This window comes from Astatotilapia calliptera, chromosome 16, assembly GCF_964374335.1.
Source record: "Astatotilapia calliptera chromosome 16, fAstCal68.1, whole genome shotgun sequence".
NCBI classification, from domain to species: domain Eukaryota; kingdom Metazoa; phylum Chordata; class Actinopteri; order Cichliformes; family Cichlidae; genus Astatotilapia; species Astatotilapia calliptera.
Window position 1 is genome coordinate 2,667,914 of NC_137437.1, and position 27,912 is coordinate 2,695,825.

Below are 27,912 nucleotides of genomic sequence, written 5' to 3' on the forward strand. Positions count from 1 at the left end.
ATGACTGAAGACTGTGAGAAGATCAGTACGTTGGACATAATTTCGAATTTAGGAATCTATTTAGGAATTTATATCTACTCTGTCAGTAACATCTCCAGTTACCTCTCTGTAGCGCTGTCTCTTTATTCCCACAGGTCCTGCTGCTAGTGCTGATAACACATCATCCACCTCAACAGTAAGTGGACAAAATCGAGTGCATGAGAAACGTTGTATTTTCTTCTTCGTTGAAGGCCACCAGGGGTTATGTAACATCCATGCCTTAGACATGAGTTACTGCTTCAGAGTGACTAACAAAGCTACTGTGTTTTAATCTAAAGGTTGTAAATGTAAATAACAAACTATAATCATATACAGTTCACTTGGAAGACACGGCTGTTCAGGCTTTCCTTTATTTAGTTTTAACTATTTACACCATTTTAATCGCTGTTTCTTATTCTGTATTTAAAAGCACTTTGTGAATTGTGTTCATAAGCAGGGCTATATAAATAAACTTTACATTATTTTAAGCCATTTGAACATATTTTCACTAAAATAATTTCCTGACAGTTTGTTATCAATCTGAACGCTGAATTATAAACATGTTTAGTGATATAAATAAAAATTTAAATTCATATATTCAAAATCTCATTAATCTGCATTCACAAGGCAACAACAACGAGACGTGTTTTTGCAAAGCAAGAAAAATAAAGACATCTGTCATTTTCAGACAATTCTGTTAAAAACAATTCCATTTTATTGATATAGCTCCAAATCACAATAGCAGTCACATCGAGGCGTTTTATATTGTAAGGTAAAGAGCCTAGAATAGTACAGAGAAAACCCCAACAATTAAACAACCCCTATGAGCAAGCACCTGGTGACAGTGGGAAGGAAAAACCTCCCGCAGAGCCAGGCTCAGGGAGGGGCAGCCGTCTGCCACCTCTAGTTGGAGGTGAGTGGAGAGACACGGGACAGAAATTAATAAGAGAGACAGAAGTTAGTAATTACTAATGATTAAATGAAAAGCGTTGTGTGAGCTCATAGACAGTAAAAAAGGTGACTGAGTACATCAGGGGAAGCCACCCGGAGGTTGCGTGTCCCCTGCATATTGCAGCGTAACAAAGGAAGGTTTTAGGATCCAGCCCTAAGTATATGCTATATGCTATAAACCAAGCTTTGATTGCTGCCAAAAGCTGAGTAACACGTGTCTTTATCAGGAAGGTGACCAGACACCGCTTTGTTAGTCAGGCTTTTATCTGAAAGTAACAAGAGAGATATTTCATTTCAGGGCTATTTGCCAGAGATTCTCGTAAAACTTGTTGTTAATCTTGTAAAGCTCCAAATTTTACGACCAGACTGTCAATCTTTTCCTTCTCTTAAGGGATTTTTGTGCCAATCTGAAAGTGAAAAGTGAGGATAATAAGGGCAAAAATGTAAATAAATTTAATCCGAAAAAAGAATTGTTTTGGTTATAATCAAACCCCAATCAACTCGGGATAAAGAGCGTTTGACAGATTAATACATTCACCACAACCTGCTCCCTACATCACACTTGTCCCCCGGCATGATGGCTCATCTAATCCCAGCCAATAGAATTTCATCTGTTAATCAGAGGTCTGTTCAAGTAAATTGTCTTGATGCACACTCAATCATCCAGGTAAGGAAATCACAAAAGGTTGATTCAGTTCATCTGGACGTAGCGTTCAGGTGACGTCTTCAGTCTCAGCTGACTGCAGGTTTCCAATCTTATAAACAGTACATTTGCATAATGACTGAACCAGCCCACTGAAGGAACAATGGGCTGGGAGGTCACTTCCTTGATAATTAGTATGCAAATTCTCATGGACATTGATCAGCAACCAATGATCAATGTCCATGAGAACCATTCACAGAGAAGACACCGTTCCAAAAGCAAACGCACTTGGTTGATGCTGAGAGTGGTGCTGTTGCTGAGGTTGGGGTCATCCTGTAATCTCTTACAACCTACCCTCAACGCTTCAGTGACTGGGATGCAAGTGAAGAGAGATGTAACATCGTACAAGACCATGGTTTCATCTGCCTCCATCTCTCACGTCTCACAAAGTTTTCTCATGATAGTCTTTCTAGTTTGGCAGAATCGTGCACCTACCCATGTCTGCTGGACGTTGTTGTCATTACTAAGTGATGTGAGCGCCATATTACAATAAGTAAGCCAAACGAACAGCACGCAGCAAATAAGTCAAATGTCCTTCGTTGCCTGGTCTTAGACTTTTCTTGCTGAGCTAGATGAGCTTTCTCAGTTCATTCAAACACCTTTTGAAACGGATGTTTGTTGTTGTTCATCAATAGTCATAAAATTTGCATCTTAATGATCAAGGAACTGACCTCCCAGCTCATTGTTCGTTAGTGGTGCTAATGGTGCAGTGGTGCAGTCATTGTGCAAATGTACTGTTTATAAGATTGGGGTCAGTCAGCTGAGACTGAAGAAGTCACCTGGATGAGTGACGACTCGTTTCAAGTTCATGTAAATTGTTGACAGGTGGACATAACCACTGGAATTTGCATTTTAAGTTCTCAACATTAGCAATTTGGCAGGGACCATTTTGTTTGTTTGTTTGTTTGTGCTACAATTTATCATATTTTGATGAGAGGGTGGAGCGTTTTGTTATCTGCCTTGTTTAGCCAGTTTGATTAACAAGCAGCATTCATTACTTATATAGTTTTAACACACACACTTGCATACTTGTTAATCCAGTGTTTAAAACAGTTATAGTGGCCAGTGTCAGCTGACCTGTGGGCCCGAGCAGTCATGTCCATGACTTATAGTTCAATTAGGAAAACAATTCAACTATTTAATCATCAGGCCCAGATGTTGCTGCTAGCCCAAGCTAGTTCTGGTTTACAGCAAATTTGGGTATTTAGACGTTTTAGTTTGACAGTCACACATAACACAAACATTTTTCTAGCAAGTCTTGTGTTGGCTGTAAATGTCACATAGTTTATCAAATAAACTGAACATTGTTATAGTTGTATTGTATCTGATTTGCCCTTTTTGTTTTTCAATCTTACACGTAGGAACCAAAGAAAGACGCACCGGAGCAACCAGGCTCCTCCACGATAGATGTGGTCTCGGTGACAGAAGAAGACCTCCCTACTGTCGAGACCCCCACCAGTCTGAACATCAGCCCCCTGGGCAGCTTTGTCATTGAGCCACAGTCAGGGAACTATTGCACTAAACCCGCAGATCCCCAACCTCCACCCAGTCCAGCCATGCCCATTACCAAAGTGCAGCCATTTATGCATGGTGAGATGCTGTGATACTCCAGGGGTGAATATGTACTTGCATGACATAATGGAAATATTACTGTTCAAGGCTAAAACTAAAAGGAGATCAGCACAAAATCCAACTAAATACAATGCAAAAGATATTTTACAGATTCAGCTCTTTCTTACACGTCTTTACGTCTCCCTTTTTAAAATGACTTTTACAATTTGCTTTCTACCAAAAAGGTCTGAGTAATATTGAAGAAAATTATTTTGACAATCGTCTTGAAAAATGTCAAAATAATCTTGCTGCTAGATCAGTGTTTGCAAAGGGACACAGTGTGTTTCCTCGGATGTAAAATGCGATGACTAAATAAAGCACACAGTCAGTGTAATAAAGCCTAAACTTAAGAGCCATTTAGTGTTGGAGATGAAAAACTTTTGAAACTCAGGTGCTCATATTGTATATTGTTGGCACAGCGAATTTTCACTAACCCCGTCTGTCCACAGAAGATGACATGGATAAAAGCTGGAAGAGCAGAATCTTAGCCCATCGCTTTGCCGTTCTGATATTCGCTGTTTGCTGCATCCTCGGGGTGGCTGTCCTGCTCAGCGTTGGCCTTGGATGTAAGGAGCTCAGTGCTGTGGTAACTCTCTACATTTTGCAAAAATGGAGCCACTGAAGTGTCAGGATTGTTGCACGTTCGATATGTCACGTGGTTGGTGGTCACAACCTTAATAGGACTGTGTGAAGAATGACCAAGAATGACAGAGGCAGAATTTAGTGGAGCATTATTTTTATTTATCAAAGCTCTAATTCACAAAACTTAACATGGCAACTCAGACAGAATCACACAAATTAATAAAATGTTCAGAAAATAATCAATAAATACAAAAAATACTGAAACAAAAATAACATTTACTCCACACAAGCAACTTATTACAGACCTGCCTGGTGCCCACAGGAAACAATGCAGGTTGCCCATCTTTTCTCTTTATGTCTGCAGTATTACCGAACACTGAACAAGATCATTCAGTACTTCTAGAACCTTCCTTATCGACAGTTTCATCTGTGCCTACAGTGGGCCTGAGCTGTTCGGGGAGGTTTCAGTGTGGCTCCTCGTCTCAGTGCATCAACAGCATTTACCTGTGTGACGGAAAACTTCACTGCAAAAATGGGGAAGACGAGCTTGGCTGTGGTAAAACACACACACACACACACACACACACACACACACACACACACACACACACACACACACACACACACACACACACACACACAGCCATACTAGTTTTTTAATATTTCCACATGTGGAAATACAGCAACTGTACGTTTAGCTAGCAGACACATTTTGTGCAAACTGTGCAGAAATATTTGTGCTTCTGCTGGGATTTTTTAACAGTTTGAAATGAAGTGGCCACAACTTTAGTGACATCTACAGCACCACAAGCATGAGAAGAAAAAAGGATGTGTTGAGGGTGTAAACAGGCTGTGGGATGACACTGTTTTCATATTACTGTGTGAGTTTCTCCGTGTGGTCAGCTCACAGCAATGCCAGCCTGCAGGACAAACACACAGGATCTGGGGGATCTCAGGTGGACTCCCATACAACCAGGCCTGGCTCTGCTTAGCTCCTGAGCTCAGATGTGCTCAGTTGGCATTAACTGAAGATGCCAGAACAGCAGTTCTATGTTTTAGAAAACAGGATAGTGTACCGTCTCCCTTCTTGTAATTTCCTGTCTGTGTCGCATGTGTCTGTCTCTCAGTGCGTCTGAGTGGCAGAAGTTCAGTCCTGCAGGTTCAGATCCAGGGAAAATGGAGGACAGTCTGCTCAGAAGATTGGAACAACAGGCTGGGCAGAGCTGCCTGCAAGCAGCTTGGATACTCCAGGTTACACCAATGTTTCATTCATTTCTGCAGTGTCTAGTTGTCAGGCTGAGATGATACATTTCTTATTCGTGTCCTTTTTTTGTTTAGCACATTTTCTTGTTTTGGATGGACTTTTAAAAAGTGGACCACTGCTCCAAAGGTGGTGGACCAGTGGTCCATTTGACCAGAGTAAACTATCTCCAATTAAATTACAGTACAGTTACTGCAATAGACTGGGAAACTGTCTGGGATGTATTTTATTTATTAACTTGTGGAAGATGGAACATCCATGAATACTGTAACATCTGAGATACTGATAATATAGTACTAGAGATACTATATGTCCAAAAATATGAAGAAAACTTATTCAGTTTGTGTCCAACGTCATCTGCAACTGACATCACTTCAAAATAATGCTTGAAGGAAAGGATTGCTTACTTGGTTAAATGGCTGTTACCTTGAACCCTCCCTCCTTGTGTCCCTGCTCTGTTCACATCAGTGATTCTCTGTGACTGTGGTTCGATGTTCGGGCTTGTTATTATGCTGCAAAATGAATTTGGCTAGTTTGGTTTATGCTGGCAGCAGAAGATAAATTATAAAGACTGCTGAACCAAAAATGTATTTAAAAATGAAAGTAAGAGTCAAGTCAGCTTTAATTGTATAGCACGTTTAAAAGACATTAAGTGTCATGAAACTAAACTCTTACTGCACATAAGAGAGTACAGTTAGAGTTTAGTTGGAGCTGAAAACAACTGTGTTTACAGGGCTTTTATCATTCCAACTACAGTAAGAAATAGATGGTTTAGGTCACAGAGTAATTATGGTTTTGAAACAACAGTAACCGTTGGTTTAACAGAGACAATTTTGCAACGTGCATCACCTTCAGAGGAAAAGACAAACAGGACTGTCAAACCCTGAAATGTATCTGTGTGAGCCGTAACAGATCCAAGACATGAAAGTCTCACAGGATGTCAGACTATGAAGGATAGATATATGAAGATATATGAACATAACCCTGACCCTTTTGTTTTTCAGTTATTTAGAGTCTTTCTTCATCTCTCTGACCTACATTGAGAAGGACCTTCAGACTGACCTGATGTCTTTTCACTGGAACAAGTCACAGATAATCAAGCTTCAGAACGCCCCATCTATCAGGTGTACACACCTTTTGTCCTGTTTGAGTAAATGGAAAGTGTGTATTTGCCCCAAAGTGATAACACTGCTGTTGTCATCCAATTAGCCAATCAGAATTTTAAAAAAAAAAAGAAGAAATTGCGCCTCAATATTAACCAGTCAAACAAAATACTCTCCAAAAACGGTCTGTTACACAGCAATGAGCGCTATACATATTTTCACGAAACTATGAAAACATTACAAATTCAAAAGAGACAAACTGTTACTATATCAGCCACATCTGATGAAAACATCAAAGACTTCTGATGACCACAGACTGCTACAGAACACTATTGAAATCAATTCTGCCAAAGTATTCACTCACCCAACCAAAGCAAATACTTTGGGTAAAACAGTGTGCAAACATACACTTCACTGGCTTTAGTATCAAGAACACTTTACTATACAGACCAGAGGAGCCAGACATCAAATTACAACCCACCAATTACCTCGTGATCTACAGCTGTCCAGTGGCTGAGCATTTAAAGAGAAGAAGTAGAAGAGGTCATATTAAAGCTTAGAGGGAACGAGATTAATAAAAGATCTTTTAGTCCAGTACACCATCAAAGTATTTTGAAGCTTTCGTTTTAAGGTATAAGAGTGTTTTAACTTGTTGTACGTGTTCAGTTTGGCTGAGCTTCCGTGTCATTTGACCTATGGTTTCTATTTCACCACAGTAAGACACAGTGCAGCTCAGGGCTGGTGACAACTCTAAAATGTCTAGGTGAGAAAGCATGCAGCATTTGTTTTATTGATGTTTTTATTATATAAGAAAGTTTTCCACACACTTTGCTTGTTCTGTGTTTTGTCATATTACAGCCTTATTTCAAAATGGATTAAATTAGCTTTTCACTTCCAAATTCTGCAAACAATACCCCATCATGACAAAAAAAGGGAAAAAATATAACATGCGTATTTAAGTATTCACAGTGTTTGCTCAATGCTTTGTTGAAGCACCTTGGACAGGATTTACAGTTTTACATCTTTTCAAGTATGATGCTACAAGCTTACCACACCTATTTTCCTCTATTAATCAACCACAGACCAAGACAGACTTTAATTCATTTGAAAGCCTGATGCTTAACATTGTCCAACCCAGCTGTGAAACTCAGAAAGCAGTCTTACTTGTTATCATCTATCGTCCACCTGGGCCTTACACAGAGTTTCTGTCTGATTTCTCAGACTTTATATCTAATTTAGTTCTGAGCTCAGATAAAATAATTATTGTGGGTGATTTTAACATCCATGTAGATGCTAAAAATGACAGCCTCAACGTGGCATTTAATCTGTTATTAGACTCAATTGGCTTCTCTCAAAATGTAAAAGAACCCACCCTCCACTTTAATCACACTCTAGATCTTGTTTTAACAACGTACGACTCTGGATACTGTAGCTCAAAGGTCTCTAATCAGAAGTACCTGACTCCGTGGTATAATTCTCAAACACGTAGCCTAAAGCAGATGACTCGTAATCTGGAGAGGAAATGGCATGTCACAAATTTAGAGGATCATTATTTAGCCTGGAGAAATAGTTTGCTGCTTTATAAGAAAGCCCTCTGCAAAGCCAGAACATCTTACTACTCATCACTGATTGAAGAAAATAAGAACAACCCTAGGTTTCTCTTCAGCTCTGTAGCCAGGCTGACAAACAGTCAGAGCTCTGTTGAGCCAACAATCCCTTTAACGTTAACTAGTAATGACTTCATGAACTTCTTCACAAATAAAATTTTTATCATTAGAGAAAAATTGACCAGTAATCATCCCACAGATGTAATATTATCTACAGCTACTCTTAGTACCATTGATGTTAAGTTAGACTCTTTTTCTCCAATTGATCTTTCTGAGTTAACTTCAATAATTACTTCCTCCAAACCATCAACTTGTCTTTTAGACCCCATTCCTACAAAACTGCTCAAAGAAGTCCTGCCATTAATTAATTCTTCGATCTCTAATGATCGGCTATGTACCACAGGCCTTCAAGCTGGCTGTAGTTAAACCTTTACTCAAAAAGCATCTCTAGACCCAGCAGTCTTAGCTAATTATAGCTAATTGGTCAGAGGGCCCGGTGGCGCCTGTGTCCGGCAGCCTCGCCTCTGTCAGTGCGCCCCAGGGCAGCTGTGGCTACAACGTAGCTTGCCATCGCCAGTGTGTGAATGTGTGTGTGAATGGGTGAATGACTGAATGTAGTGTAAAGCGCTTTGGGGTCCTATGGACTAGAAAAGCGCTATACAAATGCAGGCCATTTACCAATCTCCAACCTTCCTTTATATCAAACATCCTTGAAAGAGTAGTTGAGTAGTGGTGAAGAGCTGCAGTCCTTCTCTACAGAGCAACGCTCTTGGTCACCTCTATGACTAATGGTCTTCTACCCTTATTGATCAGATTGGCTGGTTGGCCAGCTGTAGGAAGAGTCATGGTCTTTCTTTCATTTATGAATGATGGTGGCTGCTGTGCTCTTTGTTGTGGAACATTTTCTTTACCCTCTCCCTGATCTATCCCTCAATACAATCCTGTGCATTTTATGTTTTTTATTTTCAATAAATTTGCAAGAATTTTGAGTTTATTGTATGTAGAAAGGCGTGAGGTGAAAACTTAAATTTAATCGATTTTAATCCTTCATTGCTTTTTTTGAAATAAAGCTATAAAATATATATATATAGAGCAAATATATATATCCCCTACAATTAGGAGAGAGGAACCTGTGTCACTCTCCTTTGAAAACTAGTCTAAACAAACTACTCTAGACAAAAACTATTTTGTCTAGATTTAGCTTTAAGAGCATAGCAAGCAGCCTTCCAGTGGCCCTTTTTATGACAAAAGTTACAGACTTTGTCCAGGTTGTACAAGTTGACCTCTGATCCACCTGACTGGTCAGAAACACTAACAGAATCAGCACTAGCTTCAAGTGTAGTACCAGGGTTATGAGAATCCCCCAAAACACACTCATGAGCCACCATATAATCTTCTGCTAGAGCAGCAGCTTCAGTAGCAGTGTTTGCTTTTTAATTGTTGATGTGCAACTATAGCCTCAAGAATCCAAATTTTAAACTGATCCAAGACTATAACCCCGTAAACCTAACCCAGCCTACAGGGTTTGATGTGATCAGATAAACTCAAGATTGTTTGTCCTCCTTTTTTTCCAAGTCCCAAATCGTTCCCTGTAAGCGTAGAGAAAGCTGCTTTTACAATATAATAACTTAGAATAAAGAACCTTGAACTTTGTCTTTCTAGTAAACTTCCAGTGCAAACTGTAGCATTAGTGTCAGCAATATCGAACTACTGTCATTGATGTGAAACATGTTCGAGCAAGGAGAAAAAAGTTTTCTGAATCATTTTCATTAAATTTTGACAACAGTGTCAGGTTGCACAAAATATAATACTTTTCAGTCCAATGGTAAAATAAAGAATACCGCAGCTCAACAAGATTTCAGTTTTCCACTTTTAATCAAATATAGCCTATATCTCTCCGCAGCTTTCAAAACACATTCTCTCCATTGCTAACTGCTTCTCATTTTCTGCATTTTGTTTCCTTGCATCATGTTCTAGCAGTAATTTAAGCAACTCATTTTACTGCAACTCGTTCTGACACCTGGCAGAGAAGAACTAGGAACAGCTGAACCAAGTTCCCTTGTACATGAATCAAAACAGCCATTTCACTTAAATTTGCTTGAATACTTTAAACGTGTCCATAAACCTCTTGTCAAATCTCAGTCTCATAATGATCTACTATTGATCATCACTATTAATGAGATAAAAGCCTTAATAAAGGAATCTATTTAGCCATATTTTTACAACACACGAGTCAGAGGATCAATTGACCTCCTCTACATGTCATGCTAAAACCCAAACATTGCTGCTTCCAGGGTACAAACAAATCCAGAAGAGTTCAAATCCCTTCTCATATACTGCCTGCTTATAAAGCATAACCTGATACTTAGCCTACTCTTCATGCAGTGTCAATGCCAGATTGGCTGTCTGTATCTGGAAGTCCCCCGGGATCTCAGCTTGGTCATTCTCAACCACCCTGGGGGGCATATCCCATTTTCACTTCCAAGGGGCTTCCTAGCCATACTTGACACAGATGTCACTGTGTACTATTCTAGCCACTAGGTTATGGCGCTCCATGTATGCCCTGCCAGGTGTGGTAAACTCCAGCTCCTTTCAATCTTGTGCTTAGAGCTTGTTCCTGTGCTGCCATGATTATTGCCTCTGTCCTGTCTTTCAGTCCAGCTTTGTCCGGCCATTGTTAGGATTTCTCAATATTAGTTACTTCTTCTATCTGCCAGTACATGTTGTACAAGGGCACGTCCTTCTATAATGGTTTCTCTTCTCGCCCCTCTTCTTTCTTGGGTTTCTGCTGATGGAGAGTGGTTTAGACACACACTAGTCCTTGGCCTCCTTTCTTCTGCTTCTGCTGGACTTGGGGTGAAACCCTCGCGGCATGGTAAGGAGCTTTCTTGACCTGATGTAAGTGTCTTCTGTCTTCTCCTTTGACCAATTATTGTATCAGCAGGGTATCTGACAAACAGCAGGGCACAGGTGTTGGCCGGATCTTTTTCTTCCCACTCATCTGAGTCCTCAGGACTTACCTTACTCTGCAGGTATTTGGTGGTTACAGCTTTTCTAGCAGCCTCTTCATGGTTCATATTTGCCTTTGGGATTCTGAGGTCCTTGATGTCTGTAATGTTATCTTCTCCCACTCTTTGTTACCATCTGACTACACTTCTCCGGACCGGATGAAGTTTCAATGTCACTTCTGTTAGATCTTAGTGGTGTGGATCAGTGAACTGATGTCTCGTTCACTCCTGGCGAAAAGATTGATGTCATCCATGTAGAGGGTGTTTGCTCCATTCGGAATTCGGTATCTGTAGCCAGACTTGCTGATGATCTGGCTGGGGGGGTTTAGGCCTACACCGAACAGTTAACCTCTTGTGTTTTTCCGCCCATCTTCATTTTATTCTTGATGACGGCTCTTAGGGTCCTGTTAATCTTGTACAGTTCTAGATATTAGAATATGAACCATGTGCCTATTCATGTTAGCCGCTATGATGCCAGGAGCATCCGTGTTGTGCTGAGGCAGATTTTTGGCCAGTAGTTGGATGGGACCAGTCCCTTTTGGAGATTCTTGAGGATCAGGACTATCTGGCCTGCAGCTGGTCATTCTGGGTGCATCAAATGCATTAGCAGCTGGTTAGTTTGTGCTGCCAGACACTCATTGAGTGCAGTTAACTTATTGAGCAAGTTGGAGAGCAGGCCCTGGTCCTGTCCAACTCTTCATGCTGTTTCTTGGATGTCTCCCATTGTGACTGTGACTGAAGCATGTTCAGGGTGGAGATTACCATGGTCTGCTCTTAGATCCACCAACCACTGAGCATTATTGTTATGCAATCCTTCTCCCATATGCTCTTCCAGTAGTGCTGCACCTCCTGCCCTGGTGATGATGTTCTCAGACTGTTCCTCTGGCACTGAAAGAACATCTTGGATGGTTTAATGGAGAACATCTGGTTTATCCTTCTGACTTTTATCTCTCTATATCTGCCCAATCATTTATTGATAGGGACCTAGAAGAGAGAGACCTAATGTTTAATAAACCAAATTTAACTGTTTTGCTGCGATTTAAGCATTGTTTAAATGCTTAAATGTGATGCTTAAATCGGTATAAATGGTAGAAATTTGTTTTTTCAGCAGGCCAGGCATTCCAAAATCTGCTTCTTTTCCCCTTCTTTTAGGCTTTAAGCAGTGGAGTTGCTGCATGTTTCAGATCATACCTGCTGCATAATCAAGGCCTAAGGGCTTAAGATTCAGGGCCTAAACTGAAGGCGAGACCTTCTCCTTCAAGATTGTTTAGTACAGAGCAAGGTTTCATCAAAGTAGCAGTAGTAGTGGCTTTTTTTTGGTCAGCAGTATTGAAGTCGTTACCCCACAAATGTAAGGTATTACACATTACTCATCACTTTCATTGCTACTAATTACATTTACTAAAAGTAACATTTTCTTAAAAGTAATCCATTACATTCCTTAATTCTTCACTGGAAAAACAAATTCTTTACACTACTTGTTGCATTAGTTTGTCGTTACTCTGTAAAATTACTAATTTACAAAACACGCATTATTTCAAGATGCAGTGGTCAGCACAGAAGAAAGTCCTGGGTTATGTGTGATTGGCTGTCTGTCTCTCTGTGTCAGCCCTGCAACTGCCTGGGCAGGGTAAGCCCCTCCTCCTGCCATATGGCAGCTGAGATGGGCTCCAGGATCCCCGTGACCCTGAAATGGATAAGCCCAGGAGACATTATATCAAATGTTTATTATTTATTTGGCTTATTAACCTCAACATACGACAATGCTGCAAAAAAATAATTTTCAAGTACAAAAATAAATACCAAACCAGTTTATAATCAGGTGGACGAAAAGATCCATTCACTGATTGTATGTACAATATGCATAAACTTTGAACTATTTACAGTGAAACAACACAGAAGATCAAACAACATAACATAAATTAAAATATGTAAAACTCAAAAAAAGCATCCATGTAACAATTTTAACAACTGAAGTGTATCACTTATTTCCTCACCTTTCCAGCTTGTTATCTTTGTAGTGCTATACTCTTTCTCTGTCTCAGCCCCCCCCCCCCCTTTTTATTTTGTGTGTGCTGAGTCTGTAACCCCTCCCCCCGCCCTTCCCCTTCCTGCTCAGTGCATAGCAATGACTATTTGATGTCCTGTAGTCGGCCAATCACACACAACTTGAACAGAAAAAAAACAGAAAGGAAAAAAAGAAAAAACTAAAGCTCTAAAAGAAATTTCGTTCCCAGCCGACACACTGTCACTATAGGACAGTACTAACCTTCTGGTGGTGACACTATAACTGCTTGACACTTTGTTTCTCTGTGCCCTCAGATTGCGGTCTCAGGCCTCAGTACAGGACACGTATTGTTGGAGGTAACATCTCGAAACAAGGCCAGTTCCCCTGGCAAGTTAGCCTCCATTTTAGGAATGAACACCTGTGTGGAGGCTCCATCATATCACCATACTGGGTCATCACTGCAGCACATTGTGTGTATGGGTGAGTCAATCAGATGTAGATATTTTACATTCTCTACAAACATCTGGTTCTTCTTAATACTGACAACAAAGGCCTGTTTGTTGAGCGGGCATAAAAACACTATTATGCTTATGTCTGTTAAGTCCTTGTTGTATCCAAGGGTTCTTCTCCTAATGCCTGGCAGCTCCAACTTTGCCTAATGTATCCACTATCCCTCTTCTGCACATGTCCAAACCACTTCAGGTTGTCACGGTCTGTGTGGCAGACTGTGGGGATGAGAGGAATGAGGACCCAAGATGCAGGACTTAATGATGAAGGCAGTGTGTTTATTTACAGTGGTGTAATAGTTCACAGAATAAATCCCCGTGTTTTCCCCTTGACTTCCGTGTCGTCTCTTCACCCACAAGTCCGTGCTCTTCCTCTCCTGTGTGCCCTCGCACCCTGTGCTCGCTGCTCTTGTCTTCCCTGCTCCTTGCTGGAGAAAATAACAAAGAGGCAACTTGTCAGGACACTCGACTACCGCAGGCATGCACTCACCGGACTTAACATTTATCACCACTAACATGGAGTCTCACACAACAATCCCACACCGAGGAGCACTCAGCCACAGTCTTAAGAAGCTCCCCAACAACGCTTCATTAGCTGCAGGTGTATGTGATCATCTACTTCAGGTGTGGCCATCCTCTAGACAGGACACGCCCACCAGGCCTACCTGAAAAGTCCTTTCAGAGAGGCGGGCTCTCGCTTCGGCCACTAAGAGAGTTGGAGATGGTTTTGATCTGACCAATGAGCCGAATTTACGGCCTTCTGACGAGTGAAGCGTGCAGAGTTTTTTTCAACCAAAACAGCTTTGCAGACTCTCCAGAAACACACAAGTCCTTACCAGCTGCCCCACAACCCAGTGTTTCAGATGGCTGAAAGAAATGTTTGATGGCAAAAGGCAATGCAGTGTTGAGGTTCTAACGTTTAAATAAGAAAATGCCAAGAGGAGACCAGCAGCCCTGAGTCTGCATGCAAAACATGAAAAACTCCAAAGCAGATGCTTGTTCTTACATAGCTGCACATATTCTTTGTTGTGGTACTTTTCTGTTCCAATGAAACAAGAAGATCTCATTTTAAAGTCCTTTTTTTTTGCCATCCTGTGATTGCATTTGCCATATTCTCTTAATATCTTCGAGCTATTTCCAAGAATGCTGATGTTAGATTCAGTTTTAAAGCTGGATGTGATCTTAAAGTCACTCTCACAGCACTGATTTTAGAGTAATGTACAATAATTGTAATGTCATTTAAATTTCCAAACGGCAGTCAGGGTTATGTTGAAGTACAGGCTGTATGGAGGACCGTACCTTATCTGTTAAGCTCGCCTTTATGACACCATGTCTGTGTGAATTACTGACATGATATCAACATACCAAGGAGTTTATGACTTGTTTTTCTTTTATCAAAGAAAAGATGGAAAACTTGAAGTTACAGCACAATTTCTCCAAATGTGTGCTTCTTTTTAAGCCAGGGTGCTTTTACAGCATTCACATTAGCTCAGGTGATAAAAATACAATGACCACACAGACAGGAAGTGAACTTTAACATTCGAGGTTCTGTTCCAGTCTTTCTTAGATGATGTGAACAGTCTCATGGAGCTTCTTTTTTATTTATTGCAAATCACTTGTACTTTATTTGAACACATGCAGGGAGCTTCTGTGATGCATTTACTTCTCCGGCCTCGTGTTCCCATCTTGTATTTCTAAAACCCAACTTCTGTGTTTGCTCTGTAGAAACACCAATGAATCTAAACATTCACAGATTTCATCAGTACATCTTCAACATTTTAAGTCTTTGTTGTTTTTATGTTTTACATTTTAAAAAAGTTTCAACATTTTCTGTTTTCAAAGCACAGTGGCATGGAAAAAGATTTTTCTGCTGCTGCAGAAATGATTGTCCCAGAATGATTCTGGGATTTTATGGTCAAACATTGTGATTTCCTAACTGTGTGTGGAGTAACATGAGCTTTCTCTGATGATGTAAGTGTCCTGACCAAGAATGGTTCAGGATTAAACAACACAAACTGTTTTGATAGCAGAAATGGTCTATCTTACAGCTCTCAGAGGTTACAGACAGTTTTACAGACACATCCTTTTTCATGTCTGTTTACGTGGTTTTTATGTATATAGTTATTCTCAATAGTACACGCATCGTCTAACTTTTCTTTGCTCTACAGTGTAAATGTAGGAACTTGCAAGTATTTTTCAAACTCTCACAATTTAACACTCAATGCCAAAAACAGGGTTGACCCATGTTTCTATGATGTCTGCTTCAAATATGTACAGCTCTGAAAATCCCTTCTTCTTCTTTTAAAGTAATGTAGAACATGATCTCTCTCACTCTTTGTGTCTGTAAAAAAGAAAACCACAAACTGGTAATCGCGTAATAATAATAATAATAGCTTAATAATGCAGAGTTCATCATATAGAAATAAAAAACTGAAGTTGTGCCTATTTGAACACGTTGCCTGCCTGCAGCACTGAAGGACTCTGTGAGAGACGTCTGTCTCGCCCTAGCAGCACCTGTCCCTGTCCTCCTCTTCACTTTGCCTCAACATATTTCATCCTATTCTGTGATATGATTTACTCTGAGGTGTTTGACGAGGTTAGTGGTGTTGCCACAGCATCTCACTTTCTTGCCACATGTATCGCAAACCGTGTCGTGGCTGTTTGTGGAGATAAAATACGTCCACACATGACTCCGTTTCACTCAGCCATTGTTGTGAGTGCGCACGCCAGTGGCTGCAACACATTTATACAGCCGTGTTTCGCACATGACTATGAAAGGCGGAAGAGGAAGTAGTTCGTTCCGATTTAGACGATCCGAATGATATAGTTTCTTTCCACTGTGTTCCTGTTAATGATAAACTACAAATTTACCCCAAAGTACTAAAATATCAATGAGAATCGATTCTAGAACATAAATTACTGGTATTGGAAGAATCGATATTTCAATATCAATCTGCACATCACTACTATCCACAGCAGCCTCTGACCTGATGACCTCAGCGCTCGGGAAGAGGGATGAGGTTTCAGCAGATCAGATATAAAATGGGGAGCTTGACCATGCAGGGCCCTTAAGGTTAAAACCAACATTTTAAAGTGAAACCTAAAGTTTCCTGGCAAGGAAGTTGTTGTTTAACCATTGCTTGATATCTGCCGGGCAATTACTTAAACAAGACCATTTAAAACTCAGACTTTGAAAGAACAGTGTAACTGAATGTCATCAGCATAGAGATGATAGGAAATATTGTTGTAATGCCTAATGATTTGGACCAGGGGGGAAATATAGAGCACAAAACATGGAGTACACTGTGTTTAATACGTTTAAAAGAGCATTTGTATCATGGTTCAATTTTACAAGCATCCTGTTTTATTGTGAAGAGCTTTGTAAGAAGAAGTGAATGTGGTTGTGATCGGTAGCAGGATTGAGAGAAGTTGCAACGGAAATTACAAGAAGATTTGTATTTGTATGAACCAGACTGCTTGATAGTCCGTGTCCATGCACACATTTTGCAAACCGCCTGTGAGAAGCTCGAAATCCACAGTGCAGCTGCTCACTTTTGTTTTAGCATCTTGGAGTTGTCCGCTAATCACTCTGCATTCCTTCACACATAACTGTTTCGGTACATAAAACATGCCCTCCACCCTCTCGAAACATGAGACTACAGAGCCTATCAAAGCAGTATAAAAACATGTCTGTAATGAGTTGAAGTTTGACAGTGAAAAGACGTCCACAACAACCACATTTTGGCCCATACATGGAGGTCGTACAGACAACAACACTAGATGTTCAGTAGACATTGGAAAAAGATGTCTCCTGGCATTCCAAAACAACAATATTCAATTTCAATTCAATTTTATTTATACAGCACCAAATCACAACAGTCACCTCAAAGCGCCATACATTGTACAGTAGATCGTACAATAATGCATACAGAGAAAAACCCAACAATCATATGAGGAAGCACTTTGGCGACAGTGGGAAGGAAAAACTCCCTTTTAACAGGAAGAAACCTCCGGCAGAACCAGGCTCAGGGAGGGGCGGGGCCATCTGCTGTGATTGGTTGGTGTGAGAGAAGGAAGACAGGATAAAGACATGCTGTGGAAGAGAGACAGAGGTTAATAACAGATATGATTGAATGCAGAGAGGTCTGTTAATACATAGTGAGTGAGAAAGGTGACTGGAAAGGAAAAACTTTTTCCTTTTCCAGAGGATTCAGGGTCACCTGGTCCAGCCCTAACTATATGCTTTAGCAAAAAGGAAAGTTTGAAGCCTGATCTTAAAAGTAGAGATAGTGTCTGTCTCCTGAATCCAAACTGGAAGCTGGTCCCACGGAAGAGGCGCCTGAAAACTGAAGGCTCTGCCTCCCATATCAGCCAGCTCGCTCTATTTACCAGTCATAGCCCTGATTCTTTCCTCCTTTCTCCAATGTTTCCTTTTCTTTCTCTATCTCAAACAGGTTTTCCTCCTCTCCTTCTACTCTGTTTTCAGTAACATAATTTCCACGCTGAGTGGCTGTAGCTCAGGAGGTAGAGCAGCTCATCTGCTAATCAGAGGGTTGCTATTTTGGTGACTGTTCCAGCCTGCTTGCCAAAAACTTGTGGGCAAGCTACTGATCATTTCCAAAGTTGCTCTCTGATGAAGCCATCAGAGTATGACTGATGTTGTCTAAAATGCTTTGAGTGTACAGGTAGAGCAGAAAGGCTCTATAAGAACAAGTCAATGTACCACGCTGCTGGCCAACAACGGCTGAGGTCACGTTCAGTATGTTTATTTATTAAATGCAAACATCAGGAACATTTTAGATTGACGTAAGCTTTTCTCAGTTATCATCTGTTATTGTTCACACTTCGCCGCACTTATAAGATCACACTGAGGCTGATGGAACGACTGGGACAGACTGAGCCTACCCTATTTGTTGTGTGCTCATGTCTTTTTTCCGTTTTGTCCCCCCCACCCCCCGGATCTTTTCTTGCTGTTTGTGCTCAGGTTTGTAAACTCCTCCATGTGGGCGGTCTATGTGGGACTGACAGAGCAGCCGCTTCACGGGGCCCAGGCTTTGGCTGTTGAGAAAATCGTATACCATAATCGTTACCGACAAAAAGGACTCGACTATGACATCGCACTGATGAAACTGGCCAAGCAACTTGAAGTTAATGGTATTAGTATCCTTCAACCTCTCATTCGCTACAACTTTTTTCCTTGACAACACTCCCTAACACTCATTATTTATAGCCAAAGCTAGAGTGATCCAGGTGTCTTCATTGGCAGACTCACAGGATGCAGTTCAATCCCCAGACCAGGCAGATTTACTACTTTTGTTATTCACATTCTTTGTAGTTTACTTCATATTCCTGTAAGTGCATCTTTGTTAGAATGTCTTCAGCACATACTGCAAGCGAACAATGAGCATGGCTATGCAAATACATTTCACTACATACAACAGTAAATGCATCCTTATTAGTATAGATTTTACTACATAGAAAAGCACATATCAGAACACATCCCACTTCAAATGGGTTCCCAACAGTGATTGCACACTGAACACCAGTTGCCCCATGAGTTGGTGTACGTTCTCTGTTCACTGGTAAATCTAAATTATTGACGGCCTTATTTTTTTCCCGTATTGTACTTTTAGACCTATAAACTGCATAGTGCACTGCATCAAAGATCGTTCCGTGTCTGGCAAACTTAAAATACGTGACAGCTATCAGATAATCTTCCTTTCAGTCCTGTTTAGGGATCTTTCACTCTCTTCCCTCCCTTCTGCTTTACTTTCTCTCCTAGGATATTTTCTTCCTGACCTTGGAGTCCCATAGATCAGATTGTATGAATAAGTCTGACATGTATCAGTAACACTTTTCCCTGCAGGCTCTGTGCAGCCCATCTGCCTGCCCAGCCATGGAGAGGAGTTTAAGGAGGGCACCTTGTGCTGGATCTCTGGTTGGGGTGCAACAGAGGAAGATGGTGAGTGTAGACATCTAAAGCTTATTTTGTATTCTGTTTAGTTAGGTATTGTTTAGGGTGTTTTTGTGGGGATGGGGCCACATTTATATGGTTGAAATTCTTCTTTTTAACAGGAGACACTAGTGTTGTTCTGCGCTCAGCTGTGGTACCACTTATCTCCAACCAGAACTGCAACAAACCAGAGGTTTACAAGGGCTTAATCTCCTCCTGGATGATCTGTGCAGGATACCTGGAAGGTGGAATTGACTCCTGTCAGGTAGAGCTAGTTTCCTTTTGCACTAAAATGAGATATATTAGTTTTATGGGGAGGAGGTGGATTGCACAGATGAGAGTCTGAAAGGGAGAATGACAGAGCACAGATTTAAACTACTGTACGCGTTGCTATGACCACAAGCACGCAAACAAGGTACAAGGGTTGTAATGGCAAACCAGTCGATCCGAGTCGAGTCGAGTCTATTATTAAATTCCGTTCTTTGTATTCTCTAACGGCAAAGAAAGACACGGCTCAAAGTGTTCTAACTCAAAAAATGATCTTTAATTTTACATTTTCCGGAAAATGGAGACTGAGCAGACACACAAACACGCCAGCCCAAGTCTGAGGCATCAGCACCCCGTCTTGCTATATTTTGCAGCACGTCACACCCAGTTTCGATACAAACATTATATAGTTCCTCTTTTCTTTGTGTCAAATTTCCAGTGCAGCTTTGCACTTCCTCTTTCTAAAGTCTGTTGCCAGGGCAACCTGTCACCCTTAACATAGTTCTCATCTGGGTCTGGCATACATAAAACAATATAATCAGACAATAAGCACTAAGATTATATATTAAATACATGACACAATCCGTGGCAAGTCGACATGATTAGGTAATAATGGAAAAGGGGCGTATGTATGTTTTCACCTATCTGGTGTTTCCAGGGGGACAGCGGCGGTCCGCTTGCCTGTGAGGACTCGTCTGTGTGGAAGCTAGTGGGAGCAACCAGTTGGGGCATTGGCTGTGCTCACATAAACAAGCCGGGCGTTTACACCCGCATCACACTCGCTCTCAGCTGGATCCACAAACAGATGGAGGTCAGTGTCCATATTTAAGGTCCCGATGTTGCAAATCTTGACTTGAGTCAAGTACTAATCCTGTCTGTCACATCCAGCAGACAATGTCTAAAAATGGATTCAGACTGATTATGAATGTAATATTACTATTAATGCACATGCAGCATTCTTGAGGCTCATCTACACGCAACTGGTTTAAATGTCTTTACACACATAGCGGGTTTAGTCCGTGCGTTTTGATTAGCTTGTGAACAGATACACAAAGCGTTTTATTATGCAATGAAAATGCAAAAATGTATGCATCAGATGTCATCATCCACATAACTTATTCAAAGTTTGCAACATGCATATACAAAGATGCAATTACTTCTCATGTTAATGTTTAAGACGCTTGTGGTGGGGCGTGGTCTGCGGTGCCGTGCGGACGCACCTGCACGGCATCCGCAATCACGCCCGCCGTGTTAAAACACGGGGACTCAGGGGTTGGTGGTGGTTGTGGTGGTGTGATGCAAATGTTAAATAAAGAAAACATGGATCTGTGGTCCCGTCGTGCCTTAATTCCACCACAACGCTATATTTAGAAACTGAATCACTATCATTGCGAAGTTTGAACACAAGCAAGGAATTTGTCGTTGTTATATTCTATCTCTGTACCACTGTTTGTTGTGGTACAGAGATAGAATATATGGTACATTTCTATGTAAATATTACAAATATGAAAAAGAAATACACACAAAGAGAATATATACTAACTACCTACAGATATAGATCACAAATTAGAAATGAAGAAATATGTATGCAAGGTATATATAAGGTACGGCATGATATGCAAAGTGGCAGCAATCTTCTTCGCCCGTTTCAGTGTCCTGGAGGTGTGCAGGTCAAGGTCAAGGTCAAATTTATTTATAGAGCACATTTCAAAAAGCCGATGCTGCACAGAGTGCTTAACAATATAAAAGTAGCATTAAAAAGCAGCAATGTAATACAATAACAATATAAAAGAATAATAGGACTATAAAAGAATTAAAACAATAACTAAAACTATTTCAAATAAGATCAAAATGCTTGGGTCATAGTGTGTTAAAAGCCAGGGCATAAAAATGTGTCTTTAGTAAAGATTTAAATTGCTCAAGTGTTTGTGCAGATCTAATATTTAAGGGGAGACTATTCCAAAGTCTGGGACCTGCCACAGAGAAGGATCTATCACCACGAGATTTGAGATTAGTCTGTGGGATGGACAACATTAATTCTGAGCTAGACCTCATGGTTTTTCCTGGAGCATAAGCACAGAGGAGCTCAGACAGGTAAGGAGGGGCTCGGGCATTAAGTGACTTAAAAACAAAAAGTAAAAGTTTAAATTGGATCCTGTAGGAGACAGGAAGCCAGTGTAAAGAAGCTAAAACTGGGGTTATATGCTCACTCCGTTTGGTACCAGTTAGCAGGCGAGCAGCTGCATTTTGAACCATCTGAAGACGATGGATGGTGGCCTGATCTAGACCATAATAAAATGAATTGCAGTAGTCTAATCTGCAAGTAAGGAAAAGGTGAATAACACGCTCAAAGATGTTAGCCGGGAGGGATGGCTTTACCTTGGCTAGCTGCATTAACTGAAAGAAGCAGGACTGAACTACTGCACTCACCTGCTTATTCAATTTAAAAGAACCATCAATGTAGACACCGAGGTTTTTTACATGTGTTTTACAATAGAAGGAAAGGAGGCCCAGAGTGCTGTCGATATGATTAAGTTTCCAAAAATGACAACCTCAGTTTTATTTTCATTTAGCTTTAAAAAATTTAATGACAACCACTTTTTGACATCGTCAAGGCAGCGTAATAAGAGCTGCGGATGGTCTGACCCTGCTTTTAAAGGTAGATAAATCCCTAAATAGGTCTTGTAGGGAAGGCAGATTGCAGCCAATTAAAGTGTAAGTGTAAGGACTTCACTGTCTTACACAGGGTTCATACGCCTTTTTCAGGGTCAAATTCAAGCACTTTCAAGGTCCCTTTTCAAACTTTTGCAGCACATTCCCCCCCCTCCCCGCCAAAAAAAAAGAATGCATGTTTCAATTCACATCACCTCATAAAGACCATGTGAAAATTAAGACAAATCATCCTAGGTGAACTTAAACACCTTTGTTCCCCTTTTGTTAAGACATAGAAAAACGCACCATACAAAAATACTGCAAATGGAAACGGTCGCCTTATATACATCGTGTATAAACTCAAAATGCACATTTCACTTAAAAATTAAGATGTGAAAATGTGAACAAATCAACTTGTTAGAGATATTCATCTCCTGTTGACCCCCCCCCCCCCCAAAAAAAGAATAAATAAGTCTTCTCATCAGATATTGATGCTTCTTTCCTGTGCGACAAAAAAATAGGAGACAGATGTTTGTTTGTTTTTTAAGGTAATTCCCAATAAAACTAACTGTTTTACTGCTAACTACATTGCTGTCTGTATTATTGCTGAAGTCCTAAACGTCACCTTTAAAGTGTTTGTGCTACAAACATCATGTACAGTCAGACAGGCATGGAGAACAGCACTGACTGGGAGGCTTTGAACAGATCACATAGTTCAATTCAACATATAAGACTTTAAGGATGCACAAGCATCCACTTAAAATCTATTTAATTTATCATCTGTGATATTATTTTGTACAAATCCAGTGTATTTTGTTCATCTGCCTTAAACAGGCAGCCTTAAAGTATGAAATATTCATATACAAATACACATATAAATGTGTGAACTGTCTCAGTGGCTGATTGTGCCCCACAGGCCTCAGTGTGAGCTTGAAGACATTTATAATGTTTAAGTAGTTTAATGTGTCGGTGCTGACGATAAACACATTTTGAATGAAAGCCGGGGAACTTTGGTGGCACAGAAACAAGAGGCTATTCTTTGTGACCATATGGATCACTCATATTACCATTATTTCACCCAAAGGCACCAAGTTAATACTCAAAAAAGCTGCAGCTATACACACAAATATAAACAGTACTTGGTGACAACTTTGCTTTTAGCCTCTAACCCTCTGGGGTCCAGGGTACAATTGGCCGTTTATGACTACTTTTGATTTGGCCTCTATTTCACCTTTAAAAACTGTTTATCTTGCCAATCTGTTGTTTACTCATTTTGACAAACTGTATCAGCACAATTTATCTAAATTCAGACAAAATTTAAAATAAGAGTAGAAAGTGATATTTTTGACTGTAAAAACCAGAAGCATGTTTAATGAATCATTTTCATAACTTGAAATGCAAATAGAAATTGTACATTTTTAAAAAAATATGCACAAGTTTTGCAAACAAAGTATTTACCTAAAAATGCAGCCAAGGCTCAGACGTTTTTTATATAACCTTTTAAAACTATTTACAGAACAATCAGCTGTTCTGCATCAAAGAAGAAGGCACACAAATTATTTATGCAACTCCAAAAAATAGTTTGTGTCACTATAACACAGATGAGAACAGCACAGGGATAAACCTGCAGGTCTGACAGCAGGTGTGTCACTCAGCGTTTACACTGCAATCTGCCTTTTTTGCAGCAACTGTGACAATCACTTGTAGAACTGACACACAAAACAAAACAACGACTACACTACACACTAACTACACAAGACAACACACTAACTTGAGACTCCAAACACGGTAAACGTCACAAATGTCTCATGTATCAAAACTCTCTCTTGCCGGTGTTGTGCCAAAAAGTGATTGTCTGCCAAAAACTGATTTCCAGTGTTTCTGTGTATTTTTTATGTGTAATATCTTTACGTATGTTCGTAAATAGACTTCGGTGAACAGGGGATACAAAGGGGTTACATAAAGAATTAAAAAATTATCTGTTTTTTAAGTATCTTTACAACTTGTACTTACATTATAACCAATCCGGTCCTTTATCCCCACTTAAAATATTTTTACAGAACTATTGTAATATTTGCTGCCATTTCTGCTGTCCTGTTGGGCAACTTACTCTTACAAAATACATTTTTAATGTTAATGAGATTTTTTTTTACTGCATAAATAAAGGTTATATAAAAGTCGCTGCCAAAAACTGATTGCGGCTTGTATCTTGCTACACGAATGTTGTTTGTGGCTCAAGATGACTTTATGTCATCCATAAGGGATGCATTTGACATATGTTTAACATATTATAGCCCAACAAGTTACTTATAGCACTTTAAATATGAGCAATCGCTTTTTGGCAAATACCGGAAATCAGTTTTTGGCAGACAATCACTTTTTGGCACAACACCGGTCACTCCTAAAACTTCCCCCTCTTCCCAAACAACCAGATGCCACATGTTGCCATATCATTTTTTGATTGGTCGACGTGGTATATTTTTCTACCAATAGGGAAGTAGTGTGTATTTTCCTTTTCTTTTTTCACTCACAAGCAAAGCGTGTCTGCTAGCGCTCTCCTTAGAAAACGCCGTTTTTACCGTTTCTTCCCGGAGTAAACGCCACTGTTGTATTAATAGTAATAATAATCATAATTTTAAAAAATAGCATGTGTAACGTACACGTACTGGAAAATTATTTACTAGGACTCACCTATCATGCGACTGGAGAGCGCAAACTCCACCATTGTTGTTTTCCATCAAACACTCATTAAAACAGCGGCCTACAGGTATGTTAGCGCACTCATCCCCGACTGTCCGAGGGAGGGGCGGGGTCACACGTTGAAACAGACGCAAGGCAGCCAGGCGGGGAAAATTTGCTTTTACATTTTGCGACTCATTTTATTTCTCTATCTGATAAGAAAACTATTCAATCAGATAGTTATTTGTGGTGAATGAAATACAGCTATACTTCCACCTTGAAAAGACAACATTAAAATTCAAGCATTTTCAAGGATTTCAAGCACCCGTACGAACCCTGTGTACAGGCAGAATAGCAGAGGAGAAAGTACACAGCCCTGATGCACTGGAAGTCTGAGACGTGCCTGCCCAGTCTCGTATGCTGCCTGCTGTCAGACAGGAAGTGCAGGTGAGAGCAGGAAGAATCAGCTGGGGAGCTTGTCCTGCAGCAGAGGCGGGATGATTGTATTCAAAGCAGTACTAAGAAATGTCACTTGCATAGGTTCCAGTGCAGTCCCATATTAACAGCATCACCTACTGACCTGCTGGCTCTGTAAGTGAAAAGGAGGTCCACATGAGGGTCAGTGATGGATCTGAGATGATATAGTACCAGACGCTCAAATGTCTTCACGAGTACAGACCTCAGAACAACAGCCATTAAGGTCTGTGATCCTTGGTGTTTAGGAACATGGTTAACATTTGTGCAAAGCCACAAGGATTTCAAATTGAGCACTGCAGCCTGGAGTAAAGATAAAACTGCATGTTTTAAAACATATCGAGTGCATTTTATGTATTAATAAGCGTCTCTGTACATTTCAGAAAGAAGAGGCTCTGAAAACAGGAAACTGAATCCCCCCACAGTGACTTCTCACCGGACTATCCACATGTCTCCACATTTGGCAACAAGTACCTGTAGAGACAAACTGTACACATTATCACAGAGACTTTGAAGCAGTCCTGTCTGGTGGAGAACATGACGGAAAAAGAGTAAAGAGACAGTGGACAGCAGAGTTAGGCATCATTTATTCCAAAATAGAAAGCTCTAAGGCAAAACAGACGAGCGAGAAGTACAAGAGAAAAGTGAATGCTTCATAAAAAGCTAGACAGAGGTGACAGAGTTCAGCGAGGGCAACGCGTAGCCATTAAACCCTCAGGCTGAATCAAATGAACAAAGTTAACTTTACAAGAAGGATAAAAACCAAGTTACTGCAACTACTTACAAACAACTGTTTTACAGTACAGCATTACAGTTATTTAAACAAGAGGCACCCCATTATGTGCAGTAATGTCAAACTGATGGAGCTTTCAGATCCTTCACTGTGTGTGTGTGTGTGTGTGTGTGTGTGTGTGTGTGTGTGTGTGTGTGTGTGTGTGTGTGTAGTGGGGCGGGGGGTCATGGTCGCAGCTGCAGCCCTTGGGGATCATTCCTTCAGGAGGGCAATGACTCCAAGTTTCCAGCTGCTCTGTTTTCAATGCAACAGCATGTATGTAGCGTGTACATAAAATAAAAGCTAAATGCGTGCAAAAAGTCCACTGCTTCTTATTGATGGAGTCCGTAACCCCTCCTGATTGTGTGGTTAGCATAGTGTTCTGGATTGTGCATTTTAGAAAGTGACACCTATGCTACTACTGTAAAATGGTTAAAAGACAATGTATGGTATACACATTGTGGGCCAAACAAAGACGGGAACGCTGCAGTCGCTTTGCTGCTGGAGAGGGTTCCTGTGATACTGCAGTACACAAAGTAAAAATATGCTTTAAGGAGCCACAAGTGTTCCACTGTTTAGTGTCTTTTTGGCCAATTTCTCCAAGGGTCATACTTCCTTTTTGTGCTTCTTGGTAAGATTTATTTTAGAAAAGAACACAGATAAGGCCTTGTTAATATTTTAAGCTTAAAACCAATTTAAATAGTAATTTTCATCAGCATTCAATTCCTTTTTCTGTTTTTTAGAAAACTTCAAAAGAACCCTGGAAAACAGGGTCACAGCATTTATTATGAATCTGTACATAAATATTTCTTACAAAACAGGAGAACACAAAAATGAAACCAAAAAACAAACAAACAAAAAAAAACACTCATTTCATATGTTTGTATAGAAAAATAAGCATCTCTCCTCTAATTTACTTTTAATCTCTCCACCTGTGCTCTACTCTGCCTGCAGGGGGCAGTGTGAGCCATGGAGTCAGTCATAAGAGCACACACGTCTACTTAAAACACAAGCATGCAAAAGTCAAGACAAACCAGAGACACAAGAACAAGACAGAAGTGGTCTCATCCAAAATGACAATCTAGCTGGGAGCAGGGGGGGACGGGGGCGGGGACAAAAAAAGTCAACGTTTATTAACGGAGTATACAAACTTGTCTCAGGTGTTTTTAACACTTGTTTTTTTCAGTTTGATTTCATCTTTTTGAGCTTAAATATACAAAAAGTGCACTCACCTACATCATTTATACAATAAAAAACTGTTTGTGAAATGACACTCCTGACATACACGTGCAGCAACAACCGCCGTTCAGCAGGGTGGAGGCTTGGAAGAGTGCAGGGTCCATCCCAGTGTGTCCTGTGCTCTGTGGAAATCAAACGGACGCACCTCTGTTCTGTCGAACTCATTTTGTGTGTCCTCTGCGTGTGGGCGGTGCTTGTCCTCTACTGCAATGAGTTGCTATTGTCCAGGCCCAGCCCCGCCATGTCCGCGTCATTGTCCTCATCTCCGCTGTCCCCCGACTCGTCTTCACTGTGGCCTCCCAGCATCACCTGCTGTACTGCCAGCGTGGCACCGTCTGATGTCAGGCTCTGCAGACCCTCCATGTTCATCGTCACCATTGTACCTAAAATATTGAGACAGTTTTTTTAAAAGCTTATTACCAAAAAAGTCAGAAGGGAAAAGCTGTGGCTGGAAACTCCCGACACGAGTCACGAACATGTCTCGTTGTTTTCCAGGAAATGACAAACGTTTGCTTTGT

At 40.5% G+C, this 27,912-nt stretch overlaps 2 protein-coding genes across 7 annotated transcripts in view; one reads left to right on the top strand and one right to left on the bottom strand.

Annotated features, from left to right (window-relative positions):
- tmprss3a (transmembrane serine protease 3a) lies at positions 1-26,348 on the top strand. Its single transcript, XM_026144166.2, has 14 exons — positions 1-25; positions 135-175; positions 3,034-3,262; positions 3,733-3,849; positions 4,305-4,421; positions 4,993-5,116; positions 6,131-6,250; positions 6,946-6,992; positions 13,167-13,332; positions 18,343-18,512; positions 19,225-19,320; positions 19,434-19,576; positions 20,237-20,389; positions 25,767-26,348. The coding sequence occupies exons 1-14, from the start codon at positions 1-3 to the stop codon at positions 25,794-25,796; spliced, it is 1,578 nt and encodes a 525-aa protein (XP_025999951.2). The 3' UTR covers positions 25,797-26,348.
- pknox1.1 (pbx/knotted 1 homeobox 1.1) overlaps positions 25,949-27,912 on the bottom strand; it is a 15,768-nt gene continuing 13,804 nt past the window's right edge. For all 6 annotated transcript variants that reach the window (XM_080290828.1, XM_080290826.1, XM_026144160.2 and 3 more), the window contains one exon: positions 25,949-27,777. In XM_080290828.1, coding sequence (XP_080146954.1) covers positions 27,596-27,777 — 182 coding nt within the window. In that variant the 3' untranslated portion in view covers positions 25,949-27,595. The remainder of the gene's footprint in view (positions 27,778-27,912) is intronic.

Coding starts and splice junctions, on each gene's coding strand:
- tmprss3a (XM_026144166.2), top strand. CDS start 1: ATGACTGAAGACTGTGAGAAGATCA. Junction 176..3,033: donor ACACATCATCCACCTCAACA/GTAAGTGGACAA, acceptor TCTTACACGTAG/GAACCAAAGAAAGACGCACC. Junction 3,850..4,304: donor GCTCAGCGTTGGCCTTGGAT/GTAAGGAGCTCA, acceptor CTGTGCCTACAG/TGGGCCTGAGCTGTTCGGGG.